The sequence below is a fragment of the Canis lupus genome, chromosome 7 (assembly GCF_003254725.2).
Source record: "Canis lupus dingo isolate Sandy chromosome 7, ASM325472v2, whole genome shotgun sequence".
Lineage (NCBI taxonomy): Eukaryota > Metazoa > Chordata > Mammalia > Carnivora > Canidae > Canis > Canis lupus.
The window spans coordinates 18,909,658-18,923,006 of NC_064249.1; the positions used below are offsets into that span (position 1 = coordinate 18,909,658).

General features: G+C 36.5%; 1 protein-coding gene across 1 annotated transcript in view; it reads left to right on the forward strand.

Moving 5' to 3' along the window:
- Positions 1-13,349, forward strand: part of HMCN1 (hemicentin 1) — a 456,859-nt gene that overhangs the window by 416,712 nt on the left and 26,798 nt on the right. Inside the window, 8 exon segments of the mRNA XM_025430103.3 lie at positions 2,383-2,553; positions 2,705-2,875; positions 3,535-3,705; positions 4,123-4,293; positions 7,603-7,752; positions 8,507-8,644; positions 9,799-9,920; positions 10,815-11,052. Coding sequence (XP_025285888.3) covers positions 2,383-2,553; positions 2,705-2,875; positions 3,535-3,705; positions 4,123-4,293; positions 7,603-7,752; positions 8,507-8,644; positions 9,799-9,920; positions 10,815-11,052 — 1,332 coding nt within the window.

Here is a 13,349-nt window from a genome sequence, read left to right on the forward strand (position 1 = left end):
GCCATAAAAAGGGATGAGAGTCTGCCATTTGCAAAACATGAATGGTCCTAGAGGATAGTATGCTAAATGAAATAAGTCAGACTAAGAAAGATAAATACTGTATGGTTGCACTCATATGTGGAATCTGGGGGAAAAACGAATAAACAAAAAGTAGAATCAGACCTATAAATACAGAGAATAAATTGATGTCTGCCAGAAGGAAGGAGGTTGGGGGGATGAAAAAAAATAGCTGAAGGAGAGTTGGAGATACAGGCTTACAGTTTTAAAATAAAAGTCACAGAAATAAAAGGCACAACATAAGGAATATAGTCAGTAATATTGTAATAGTGTTGTATGGTGACAGAATGATAGCTGCCTTTGTGGTGAGCATAGCATAATATATAAATTTGTTGAATCACTATGATGTATGCCTAAAACTAATGTAACATTATATGTCAACCATACTGAAATAAAGTTTTGAAAAAGAATGGCTGTACTCGCTCATAGCTCACATATGTGTAGTACTTACTGTGTGTCCTGCTCTATTCCAAGCATTTTTCATCTATCAACTCATTATTCTTCACCCTAATCCTAATAAAATAGGTTCTTTTATTATCTGCATATTGTAGATGATAAAACAGCACACAGAAAGTAATTTGTCTAAGCTTGCACAGATAGTAAGGGTAAAGCAGTTATCAAACCCAGGGCATCTGGTCCAGAGTCCTTACTCCTAAGCACCGTGTTCTAGTGCTTTTCCAGAATCAGAACTGCAACTCAGTGTAGCAGTAAATTCATTTATTACATTTTGCATTTTTCTTACATACTAATTCCTCCATAGCTGTTTTCTTTTGTATTATTTATATACCACAATATTTTATTCTTTATCTGGCTTATATTATCATTCTAACTTTTTTCTTATCGTTTCTTTCATATAAAAGAAACATTTCACCTCTACCACATATATTATGTCACTAAAGTCAATTCTGGTAAAAATCTGCACTGATTTAAAAAAAATAAAAGGTCTTCAAGTAAATACCTCTATTTATATGTAATAGAAATTACTCAGATAATAAACATCACCCAATTGTAATCTTTTAAAAAAAATGCATCTGTCAACAGCCTCGAAAATATAACATACTAAAATAACTGGAATAGCAGACTTTTTCCAGCCACATAGTCCATACATCAGTAATCTTAATTAATAAAGAAATAGTTTTGAGTGATATCTGCCCTATATTTAAAGGCTTTCTTCTTTCTTTTTAGGTTTAGCCAAATACTTTTTAGTCCAAATTCTTGTCAGCTAAGATAAATTTGTCCAGCTGTGCTTGTCTGGATCTACAAAGTACAAAGATAGGTAATAAACTCAACTAGAAAATAGTTAACTGAAAGAAAATCTAAGATGTGGTTTAAATTATTATCTAAACAAAGCAGCCAAATAATAATTTCATTACTTGGTTTTCAACTAATTCTCTTAGTGTCTTATAGATCATGTTAAGAGAATACTTAGACACTGACCTTAAGGCCCTATTGTGGTTCATATCTTGGTTCAACTGGATGACCACAAAAACATAGTTGATGAGCCCCATGTCTATAAAGTACCCTTAAAACAAAAATATCACTTGATATTGACTTATACATGAGAGAAACCATAATGTTGACTTTTAGTCCATGCACCTGGTAGGAAACAAGGTTGCTTTGGTCTTGTGGTTTGATGGTGTAATATGTTAGTTACCAAAAGGAAGGCCTTAATATCACTCCGTGGAAACTACTGGTCAAATTTTTGGTGTTTAGGAAGCAGGTGAGTGTGTTATTCAGAACTTTTAATTCAGGAACATTATGTAATGGAGACAGTTTTTCAAAGAGTTACAACTGTGCAAATCATCATGTTGTTGAAAGATCCAAATGTCTTTTTAAACATGAAGCTGAATCAAGCTTAAAGAGGTGGTCTTGAGTCTAGAGTCCAAATTATCATTATGGAAACCTTTGTATTGTCTGTAATTGCACCTAGATCTGTGATACAGCCTTGGTTCTAAGCTTCTGGTTCCTTCCACTTTTCCCAGAGCATAAAGCACAAGGAAATGCTTATCTAGGATTTTTAAGCTTAGATTGTGTTTACATATGGTAGTTTGATTACATTCTATTTTAATAAAATAGTCCCTTTGGATAATTGTAAGCATTCATTTTGGCATTAGGTAGCTTTCTGAATTTCCCTGTGAACACTAATTCCCATGAAAATCTAACCAGGAGGAGAAAGGAAGAACATTATTTATGTTTCCTTTGGTTCAATTTCAATTAGTTTAGATTCCAGGCTAATTTAACTCATTACTGAGTTAATTTACTTGTATAATTTTATTTAACAAGCACGGTTCTGTGACTTGCAACTGTCTCTTGGGATATTTGTAGTTCATGGAGTATGGAGCACTTGGCAGCCTTGGAGTGCATGCAGTGAAAGTTGTGGTAAAGGTGCCCAGATAAGAACAAGATTGTGTAATAATCCACCACCATCATTTGATGGATCCTATTGTGATGGGGCAGAAACACAGATGCAAGTTTGTAATGAACGACATTGTCCAGGTAAAAGAAATACAGTGTTTATACCTTAATAAATTGACATCTATCTCTTATTTGGGTAGTATGTCAGTAAGAATCAATGTCGATAATCACCCAACCCAACAATGCTCAGGGTATTGTAGTAACAGAGCACATATGTTTTTCCTTCATCCAGTTGATGGCAAGTGGGCAACTTGGACCAGTTGGAGTTCCTGCAGTGTGTCCTGTGGAGGAGGTGCCAGACAAAGAACAAGGGAGTGCTCTGATCCTGTTCCCCAATATGGAGGAAGCAGATGTGAAGGGAGTGATGTCCAGAGCGATTTTTGCAATAATGATCCTTGTCCAAGTGAGTGTTGGAAATAGTGAGTCAACATTATACTTTCTTAAAGTTTTGTTATGGCCTTAAGTCCTTAAAGTCATAATATACTGTTATTAACCAGTATAACCAATCTATCTTTGGTTTAGGATATCAAAGTGTTGTACAGTTGCTGTTGTGTCTATATTATACTGTAAATGTAACTGATTTATATAGGCAAGGGCTGTGTCCTATTTCATTTCCTCTCCAGGACCAGGTACAGAGTGCAAGGCAAAGGCACCCTTACATGCCTGCTGTTAATGATGTTGATGATACCTTTACAGAGGCAGGCAAGTGGCCCTTTGCCTTAATTCAGTCACCAAGCTAGATTTTAAGACCCTAACAGCATCTGAATCCACTGTACCTGGATTTTATAGTCTTGACTCATCAAGAGCATAGATTGTGCCTCATTCATATCCTTCAGCTCCTGGAATACTGCAAGACTCAATAAATGTATATCAAATGGAATTTCTCAATGACTGGAATGTATACCCAGTTTCTGGTCAAAAGAACAGCTAAACCAGCTAGCTGCCTTTGGAAGTTGCCTATTTATAGATTCATATATTTCTTTTCAGTTCCAGGGGAAAGTCTTACATATTTTTTGGATGAATGTCATTGTTTAGCACCTCTCCAATGGCTCTCTGTTGTAGCTCATGGTAACTGGAGTCCTTGGAGTGGCTGGGGAATGTGCAGCCGGACGTGCAACGGAGGGCAGATGCGACGGTACCGCACATGTGATAACCCTCATCCCTCCAATGGAGGAAGAGCTTGTGGGGGGCCAGACTCTCAGATCCAGAGGTGCAACACTGACATGTGTCCTGGTGAGTCCCCTGACTCCTAGCAGTAGAATAAGAAAAGAAATATCAGAAAGGGAGACTCCTAACTCTGGGAAACAAACTAGGGGTGGTGGAAGGGGAGGAGGGCGGGGGGTGGGGGTGAATGGGTGACTGGCACTGAGGGGGGCACTTGACAGGATGAGCACTGGGTGTTATTCTGTATGTTGGCAAATTGCACACCAATAAAAAATAAATTTATTATTAAAAAATAATAAATTTAAAAATGTAAAAAATAAAATCTTAAAAAAATAAAAAAGAAAAAAAGAAAAGCATTTCATTTAGTGCTATTGTAGCAGCCCCATCATTTCAAATCTTAAAATGAGAGTTGTATAGTTAGGGTCACCTGAGCTGTAGATTTTAAAACCAATGGATTGATATTGGCCATTCTGTTCTTGTTCACAGTGGATGGAAGTTGGGGAAACTGGCACAGTTGGGGCCAGTGCTCTGCCTCCTGTGGAGGAGGTGAAAAGACTCGAAAACGGCTATGCAACAATCCAGTGCCATCTATAAGCGGGCGCCCATGTCCAGGAGATGCTACTCAGGTGTCCAGATGCAATATGCAAGTATGTCCAGGTAAGGAACTAAGTTAGATTTGATGAAACCATTGCTGGCTTATTTACAACCTTCCTGCAAATTGGAAAAGGATATCCCTCTGAGCCCACAAATTAAAAAATGGTGCCAACTCCAGAAGGAAGAAGTAGGGAAAATGTATTTTTTCCCCTTCACGTTGGTCCACAGCAAAGCTTATGGCTGGATTTTAGCTGCTGCTCACCCCATCCAGGCCCCCTTGTAAAAGGATATGGTCTGTGCAGCTATAAATACTAGTCCTATGCTTGTGGGATAAAAAGGTTTGAAAGACTGGGGAAAGCCAGGCTGAGATTCCAGACAGAAAATGAGAGTGGGATAGAAACTGAATACTTAACAGAATACACAGCGAGGGGCTATTTTTTCATGGATGGAAACACAGAGAACATAAATGTGGAAAGTAAAATAGTGGGCAGTTAAATTCTAGGAAAAAAGAATAGGGGGAGTTCAACTATGATAACCCAAGTCATACAACATGGCTGGATATTGTAAGTGATGTAAAAATTCATGAGGTGGGGTACCTGGGTGGCTCAGTGGTTAACTCTTGATTTCAGTTCAGGTCATGATGTCAATGTTGTGAGATGGAGCCCCCCACCCCCACCCCCATCAGTCTCCATGCTCAATATGGAGTCTGCTTGAGATTCTTTCTCTCTCTCTCTCCCTTGCCCCTTCCCCTGCTGGTACACACACACACTTTCTCTCTAAAATAAGTAAGTAAATAATATTTTTTAAAAATCCAGAAGGAACGAAGCCAGAATTCTAGAACCTATGAACCTATGAAAGAGTTTGCTGGAGTACCAAGAAATAGTGGATTGTTTTAAGGTTGCATGTCTCAGGGTAGGATTTCTTTTTTTTTTTGGATTTCTAAGGTCCATAAGAAGATTAAAAAGAACAGTCTCCAATTGTTAAAGTGCTCAGATACCACTGAACTTTCCAAAGCTTTAAGCATGCCTTAGAAATAAAATGTCTGTGAAAGTCAAGAAGGTTCATTTGGCAGAGTGAGAGAGAGAGAGGAGTTACATGAAGGGATTTGTAGGATCTAGACAAGCTAAAAGAACAAGTGGCTATCAGTCAGCTGTTCAACATATGTTGTCAACATATCAACTGATTACCAAAGATTTTGAAGTTCTATCATATAGGCATGGTGACAGTTCTAGTTTTAATTGAGGAATTTTGTAGTTCCTGAGCCTTGTTACAAGTCACTGTCAAGGGGTAATGTTCATTCCTAAGGAGTATGATTTGGTCATGGGACAAGGGTCCCAGTAGCAGAAGGAAGTCCAAATAGGTGGACAATTTGGATTACAGAGTCTGGCAAGGAGTTTCAAGGATTCCAATTAGCTACCCAGAACTAGAAGATGTCTAATGCACACTGGAACTCAAGCTCTTCTGGAGACAAGAACCAAGGTCCAAATGTTCAAGTGACCCAGAAAACCAAGTGAATTAGTAATCTTTCTACCCCTCTCTCCTGATTAGGACTAAAGATAAGAACCAGAATGGCCTACCAGGTCCCAGTTGGCCCTACTGTCTACTTTCCTGCATCATCTTGCAACACCGCTCCCACAACTCTCCACCTTTTTCTCCTTTTGGTTTCTAGATATGGCAAACCACCACCTCTCAAAAGGGTGACACATATCACTTTCCTCTATCCAGAAAGCCTTTGTCCTGCCTTCTCTGGCTTAGTTAAGACCTAACTTTCATCAGCTCTCCACTCTATTTTTACTTTCTTCTCAGGCTTCCCTTGGTAGTAGATATCACATACATTAGTACATTTCAATTTTACATTTGTGGAATTCTAATTAATGTTTATCTCCCTCTTTCAGATATAAGCTCTATGAAGGCAAGCCTCATGTCTTTTTTCTTTCTTATTATTGTATTCTCAGCACTTGATGAACAAATAAATGTAGTCCAGAACATGAAGACTGAATCAATGTGAAAAAAATGTATTCTCTCACCAATAAACAAAGTAATGCAAATTAAAATGGTGAAATACTATACTTACTGATTTTTATTTTTTTAAAGATTTTATTTTATTTATTTGACTGCAAGAGAGAGAGCACAACCAGGGGGAGTGGCAAGCAGAGAGGGAGAAGCAGACTCCCTGCTCAGCATGGGAGTCCAGTGTAGGGTTCAGTCCCAGGAGGCTGGGATCATGACTTGAGCTGAAGGCAGATGCTTAATCAAATGAGCCGCCCAGGCACCCCTATTCTTACTGATTTTTCTGAGATTAAATACCATTGTATTTCTCCCTGGTTTATAATATGTAACAATATTGTAAACATCTAGTGATTTTTTAAGAAATATATTCAATTAAAAGCCATCAAGTAATGAATATTTATGAATTTCACTATCAGCTTCTTCCCAGTATGTTTCCTTCTCTTGCTAAAGCATGCAGTTCACTTAAAAAGCATTCATTTAATCACCCATTCTGTGTCAGTAACTAATAATTTTGCTGAACAATGGAAATAAGGCTTAAAATTACTATAGAGATTTTTTTTAAATGTGTAGTTGTTTTCAACTGTCTCTGTAGGAATTCTGCAGCACTGTTAAAAATGAAACACCCTTCTCAAATTTTTCTCAAGTTAACTATTTTCCAGTATGTATATATATTAAGGAAAACTTGGTAAACCTTCCATCTGAAACCCAATGTTCAGATGGACTGAACAATACCTATTAGAAACTCCTCACCTATGTTGGCAGTGACCTAAAAGGAGGCTCAGGAGTTGTTTTGAGGTGGTCCCTCCTTTCCCTCTGTGTTCTCACAAAGGAGGCAATAGATAAAAGAACATGGATTTTGATGCCAAGCACATCTGTGTTCAGACCTTCATTCTATGACTTAGGTCTCTAAACTTTACTTTTATAGTCTGCAAACTGTGGCCATTTAAGATAACTTTATAGGATTTTTGACAAGATGAAAAGAGTTAACTCATATTAAGTGCTTAGTATGGTACATAACATGCTCAATAAACTCTCATATTATCATCATTTCATCACCATCAACAAACACATTCTTTATTTTGGCTTTGGGACTGGGTGCTGATTGTATTCTTTGGATTGTGAAATAATGCCATGATGTATATAGATTGGAAGGACCCTAGATTTATGTGGGATGATGAGTGTTACATGAAAGTAGAATGTTTTGAAAGCTTATTTATTTCACTCTTAAATTCAGATGTCATATGATATTTTAAATGTTTGAAAGAAGATTTGTAGCATCTTTGAATATTGGCCTTATTTTGTCCCCTGTAACATTGATGAAATTGTTTCCTTATCCACCAATATTTTTTCTTCCCCCAATAGGTGGGCCACAGCGAGCCAGAGGAAGTGTTATTGGAAATATTAATGATGTTGAATTTGGAATTGCTTTTCTTAACGCCACAGTAACAGATAGTCCTGCCTCTGATACTAGAATAATACATGCCAAGATTACCAACGTACCTCGAAGTCTTGGTAAGTCTGTTTGCTTATAAAAGTTGTTAATAGCCTCTTTTTTTATATAAATTTATTTTTTATTGGTGTTCAGTTTGTCAACATACAGAATAACACCCAGTGCTCATCCCGTCAAGTGCCCACTTCAGTGCCCACCACCCAGTCACCCCCACCCCCCGCCCACCTCCCCTTCCACCACCCCTAGTTCATTTCCCAGAGTTAGGAGTCTTTCATGTTCTGTCTCCCTTTCTGATATTTCCCACTTATTTTTTCTCCTTTCCCCTTTATTCCCTTTCACTATTTTTTATATTCCCCAAATGAATGAGACCATATAATGTTTGTCCTTCTCCGATTGACTTATTTCACTCAGCATAATACCCTCCAGTTCCATCCACGTCGAAGCAAAGGGTGGGTATTTGTCGTTTCTGATGGCTGAGTAATATTCCATTGTATACATAGACCACATCTTCTTTATCCATTCATCTTTCGATGGACACCGATAGCCTCTTTTTTATAAAAAATTATATACTATTCTTCACTTATTATTTCTGCTTAAAGCTTCTAGACCATGCTACCTCTAAATGATCTGTATGATAGTCCTTAGTTCTGTCCCAATAGTAAATTCTTAAAGACAAGTGAGATACTGATACTTATTTTTTGCTCTTTTTCAAGATTATTTAGGATTCATCCTTATAAGTAACAGGCTCTGAAGATAATAATAACAATGGATTGTAAATATCTCTCTTTGTCACCTTATTTATCCTTTTTTCTTTAGGTCCAGCAATGAGAAAAATAGTTTCTATTCTAAATCCTATTTACTGGACAGCAGCAAAGGAAATAGGAGAAGCAGTCAATGGCTTCACCCTCACCAATGCAGTCTTCAAGAGAGAAACTCAGGTGGAATTTGCAACCGGTTAGTTGAACTTAATATTTTATTACTATAAAAAATATGATTGCCTTAAAAGTTGCTGGTTAAAAAAATACGTTTATATATTCCCCCAGAGAATAATTTTAAAGTTTTCGATGTAGTCTTATCATAAATGATATAAGAGCAATTTCATATTTCCCTGTAAACTTTTACTGACATGGATCTATAAGAGCCCATGTGTTTTCAAACAGTATAGTGATTTCTATACCCCAAAAGTTTTTTCTCATCTTTCCTCTTTTTTTTTTTTTTTCATCTTTTCTCTTTAAATCCTCAGAGAGTTTTAAAGGCTAAAACAGAGCAAGAAAATGAGTCATTGCTATTAAGACTTGTCTATGAACCTGAGGTTTGGTTAGGATACCTTATAGGGATTCTTTTTATCAAAAAGGTGGAAGTAAAAAATAAGCAAATCTAAGGGCTTTTCACTTTACATTTAGTTTTAATAAATATGTGTTAGTTATTCATGGGCCTTCCTGAGGGCATACATATTTTTATTGACTTTCATTACAAGCCTCTTCAAAGGTAAAGAGCCTCAATGGTAAAGAAAAAGGGCTCTGTAAAGAAGAAAGGCTGATGAAAGGGCTTTAATCAGCCCAGAAGACAAGTGGGTCTCTTCATGATCATTCGCTTACTAAAATGCCCCTTTGCTACTTCTTGAAGCATCAGAAAGAGCAAAGTCCTGTGGCCAGACTTATGGTATTGCCAGTCTACCTGGTGAAGCTCCCTGTCCATTCTCATAGATGATCTATTTTTGCAGAACTGTCTTGCTATTGCTTGTGAGTTTAAAGTGTAGAATCCGGGTCACCTGGTTGGCTCAGTCAGTAGAGCATGTGATTCATGAGTTCAAACCCCACACTGGCAAGGAACCCACTTAGCAAATAAAATATTAATAAATAAGTAAAATGTAGAATCCTTCACATAATCATACGCCACATTTTTTGCCACAGAAAAAGAAGCTTTACATTCAATAAGCCTAACTCTTTAATTCACGGACTAAGTAATAATTTAATTCCTTATGGTCTATGCTTATTGAAGTTTGAAGTAAAATAACATAGCTGAACTGATATGTAATGTCAATCTGCTCTGTACTTACACAAACCATATATTTTTTGCTGTTAAAATGAATGAATTGTAATTCCTAGGAGAAATCTTGCGGATGACTCATATTGCCCGGGGCTTGGATTCTGATGGTGCTTTGCTTCTAGATATTGTTGTGAGTGGCTATGTCCTGCAGCTTCAGTCACCTGCTGAAGTCACCGTAAAGGTAAAAAGTCAGGATAACATGCCTTCACTGTTTATTGGAGTAATGGTAAGAGTAGAAACCAAAGATTCATAGAAAGAGCATGGAGACCTTATGTAGTTTCCCTTGTTTGCTCAGAGGAATATCTAAACCACTAAAGTTAGAAATGCCTAGCTTGTCTTTGTATAGAAATCTTCAGGAATAAGTCTTTACACACTCTTACTGGTTTTATTACCAGTAATACTTACTGGTTTATTACTGATCCTATTTACCAGGACCAAAATAAATGCTATGCTGATTTAAGTCATTTGTTTATTATTCCACATATAAAAAGAATACAAACTGTTATACAAAAGTTTTTGTATATCACCCATAAAAGTATTTCAGAAACTAAAGAATGGTAATCACCCTTTCACATCCTTTTTTACTCCTGACCTACAGCTTTGAACTATAAACTTTATTTATAGCTACAGTTGACCTTTGAACAGTGTGGAGGTTCAGTGCCTACTCCCCTGGGCATTCAAAAATCACTTATGACTTTTGGCTCCCAAAATTTAACTATTAACAGCCTAATGTTGACTAGAAACCTTACCGATAACGTAGTCAACATATATTTTGTATGTCATATATATTACATACTGTATTTTTACAGTAAAGTAAGCTAGGGAAAAGAAAATGTTAGTAAGAAAATCACAAGGAAGAGAAAATACACTTAAAGTACTGTACTGTATAAAAAAAAACCACATATGATGACCTACACAGCTCAAATCATGTTGATCAAGGATCAACTGTGTATATATATATATATAGCCCCTTAGCCTTTATTTTCCTCATTCTGCATCTCATACTACCCTCAAGAAAAAAAAAAAAAAACGGAATAAGCCATGCTGATCTTCCATTCTATACTGTCTTCCTTAGGATTACACGGAGGACTACATTCAGACAGGTCCTGGGCAGCTGTATGCCTACTCAACCCGGCTGTTCACCATTGATGGCGTCAGCGTGCCATACACATGGAACCACACCGTTTTCTATGATGATGCACAGGGAAGAATGCCTTTCTTGGTAGAAACACTTCATGCTTCCTCTGTGGAATCTGACTACAACCAGTTAGAAGAGACACTGGGTTTTAAAATCCATGCTTCAATTTCCAAAGGTACTTTGGGTAAAGGAAAGTCCAGATCATTTTTCCATTCAGTCCTTTCTAAAAGGGTGAAAGTAGGGTGCCTGGCTGGCTCAGTGAGTAAAGCATGTGGCTCTTGATCTCAAGGTTGTAAGTTCAAGCCTCACATTATATGTAGAGATTACTTAAAAATAAAATCTTAGGGAAAAAAGGTATTTAATACCTAAAGAAGTGGGGGTGGGGCAAAAGAATTGCATCAATGCCATTCAGAATAAGGATATTAGGGCACAGATTGAACCTACTGATACCAGGTTTTCATGTATGTTGTCCATGTTTTGTAAGAGGTAAAGCCCTATGATAAAGCCAATCACACTGGAGTTTTAGTGTATTTGGATTACTAATATGCTTCTCCATATAACATGGTGGAGTTACTGTTCTAGATATGCAGAAAGGTTTAAAAAATATATCCTCTGTCAGAATGATGTTTTCTCTGGGTACTCTAGCCCATTATTCTTGTTATGACTCAAGGAATTTTTTTTAATTCCTTAAACATAATGTAAAAGTATATCTCAACCTAAACTAGTAAGAAAAAAAAAGTTTCCATATTTTAAAAGCAGCTTTTAAAAATTGTGCAGCAATAATCAGGGTTCCAACTGTCATTTCTTATTCCTAGACATTATAATTTTTCAATTGCTCTTCATTTTCTAAGCATAGTTCTACGACTCTTGATCTCAGTGGTCTTTAATGCTGTGTAGTTCTTTGATGTATCTATACCCTAAGATCTCTTTTCAATCATAAGAGGCACCCAAATAATCAGCATTCCATGTCCCATGAAGTTTGATCCCAGGAGATACTTGCATGTGGCTATTTTATAGACACTAAATATTTTAATGTCTTTGAACTTTGAACTTTCAGCTTGTATTAGTACAGTAAAATGATTCGTACTGGCCTCTGTTATTTGCTAGCTTTCTTAAAATAGATCCAAATAGATTTTAAATAGCATCATTTTGTTTTATCATGCTCAGAAGATACACTAAAAACTCATTTTCACCATTTACTCTTGTTTTCATCACTCATGCACATGACTGTTTTCTTCATCAGCACCTATCAGAACTGCATCATCGAATTTTAGATCATAGTAATCTAACAGAACCTGTTCACAATTTTTTTAGATGATCATAGATTCATGAAGCCTCACAGCCGGTAAGCCCCCTAGCCTCACACCATCTCCACTCATATGTTGCTACCACCACCTCAGTTTACTCTTGTCATGCATGTTCCAGTCACTGGGACAAAGGAAAAGAGCCACTGGAATGAAGAGTTCTATTTCTCTTCCTTAATAATGCCCACTTTTCAAGGATGACCTGCTTCTACTTTCTCCAGTACTCCATATAATTAAAAGAAGATAACTTTGCATAAGATTTTGGTTAAAAAATGAATTTATACCATCTGGGACAAGAATTAAAAATATTTTTTAAAGTCATGTACACCTTTTAATCATGTAAATTCTCTAAGCCTTTGAAAGTCTTTGTGGTATCTGTAACAGTGTAGTTGGGAAATATGGATCTCACAATAGAAGAAAACACACTATGGGATATTTATAACCCTTTACTATTCTTAAACACTATGATTTTATGAGTCACATCTGATATGTGCACATTTGTTTGCTGAGGTTCCTGTGAATTATGTTAGGTACTTAAATTTTCTTTCTAAGTGACCACCAGGGGGCAAGCTTGCATTCTTGGTTGCTTAACCAGCAAGTTCTTTCTCTTCTATATTGTGTCTAGACTAGAGCTATGGTTACAATGCAGTTAGAAACACCTAAAGAGCTTGATGAAAGTTCATATTTCTAGGCTTAAAGATTTTGGCTTAGCTAGTCTAAGGTTGGACCTGGAAGTCTGTATTTTTAACACCTCCCCTAATGATTTTAATGTACCTGGTCTGTAGGCTGGCATTTGGAAATTGCTGGTCAAGTCAATTCACAAACATAAATCAATATAATTTTTTAATTTTATATCTTTAAAATAGAATGGATTTTTAAAAATAGAATTATAAACTATATTTATATTTTACAAATTAATCAGAGGGCATCAGAAACAATAAAGGAGAGAGAAATTTAACTACAGATAAGTTTTTAAAAACTTCTTCATGGGAGACAAAGACAAAATTGAGAAGGTAAAATATATACCAAGAATGAATATTTGCTTTGTACATTATAGACAACTATGATTAACCTTAATATGTATGAGGCTTTTAAAAATCAATAAGAATGGACTTCTGGCTAACTCAGTTGGTAGAGCATGTGACTCTTGATTTTGGGATCATGAGTT